Below are 944 nucleotides of genomic sequence, written 5' to 3'. Positions count from 1 at the left end.
CACGAGGCAGCCACCGGACGGGCAAACCCGACCGACTGCCGAAAGGACAGCCGCCGCAGCCACGCCACGCCACTGTGTTCGGTCGGCGACAATGAGGAGACTGTAGACCATGATGTCAGTTCGGTTCGATGATGGTACGCTGCACTCACGAGGTAAAAGTAATGGAAACCAAAACGATGACGTCATAAGCCTATAACCGAAGGCCTATATTCCGGTGATGGTGGTGTTTAGAATGTTCAGTGGCCAGTTGGTTCTATGGATGGCTGCGGCAGCTGCTGCTGGCGGTGGTCGGCGGAGAATGTCCGGGCGGATGCTTCGCGTTTCGGGCGCTCGTTACCGTCGTTCCGGTTTCGCTTAGTTGCCCTTGATGCCGTTAATGATGACGTCCATGCACGCTTCCCAGGCGTCGTGATCGAAGCAGCGTCCGATAGCGGCTGGGATGACCTTCATCAGGGAGTTCTTCATGGCCTGATAGTAGTTGCCGGGAACGTGTCTGTCGACGTGATCTTCGTGAAGATGGCTGAGGACGAACTTGGCGATGTCGTCGTTATCAATGGCCGAGATGACCATGTTCAGACCGCCGAGAACACGCATCGAATGAGCGCGGAAAGCTCCGGAGTAGAGGTCTTCGCCGTTCACTCGCTTGAACATCTTTCTGGCCTCGGGTTCTTGACGGAAAAGTCCTCTCCAGATGGCGATGCCAAAGTCAATTCTGTGATGATCCGTGCCAAAGGCTACCGACCACTGCTGCTTCACCTTCAGCTTCTGTAGAGGGCCGCATTTGTTGCATGTTGCCAGAGCAACGAAGGCGAAAAGTAGAATGAGGGTCTTCATGATTTCGATCGGCCTCGGTTCAGTCTCCTAATGTCCCTGTAACTTGCAGTGGTCTTATAGCACCGTCAGGTCTGTGTGCTGTCTGTGACCCCCGGCCGTAATGGCCACTC

The 944-nt window shown here is 55.3% G+C and overlaps 1 protein-coding gene across 1 annotated transcript; it reads right to left on the bottom strand.

The window, feature by feature from the left end:
• Positions 1 to 354: 354 nt before the first annotated feature.
• Positions 355 to 834, bottom strand: LOC108560417 (extracellular globin-2A-like). Its single transcript, XM_017917948.1, has one exon. The coding sequence runs from the start codon at positions 832 to 834 to the stop codon at positions 355 to 357; it is 480 nt and encodes a 159-aa protein (XP_017773437.1).
• Between the last annotated feature and the right edge of the window lie 110 nt (positions 835 to 944).

The sequence above is a fragment of the Nicrophorus vespilloides genome, unplaced genomic scaffold (assembly GCF_001412225.1).
Source record: "Nicrophorus vespilloides isolate i.1.1-1 unplaced genomic scaffold, Nicve_v1.0, whole genome shotgun sequence".
NCBI classification, from domain to species: domain Eukaryota; kingdom Metazoa; phylum Arthropoda; class Insecta; order Coleoptera; family Silphidae; genus Nicrophorus; species Nicrophorus vespilloides.
This window is presented reverse-complemented; position numbering and strand designations above follow the sequence as displayed.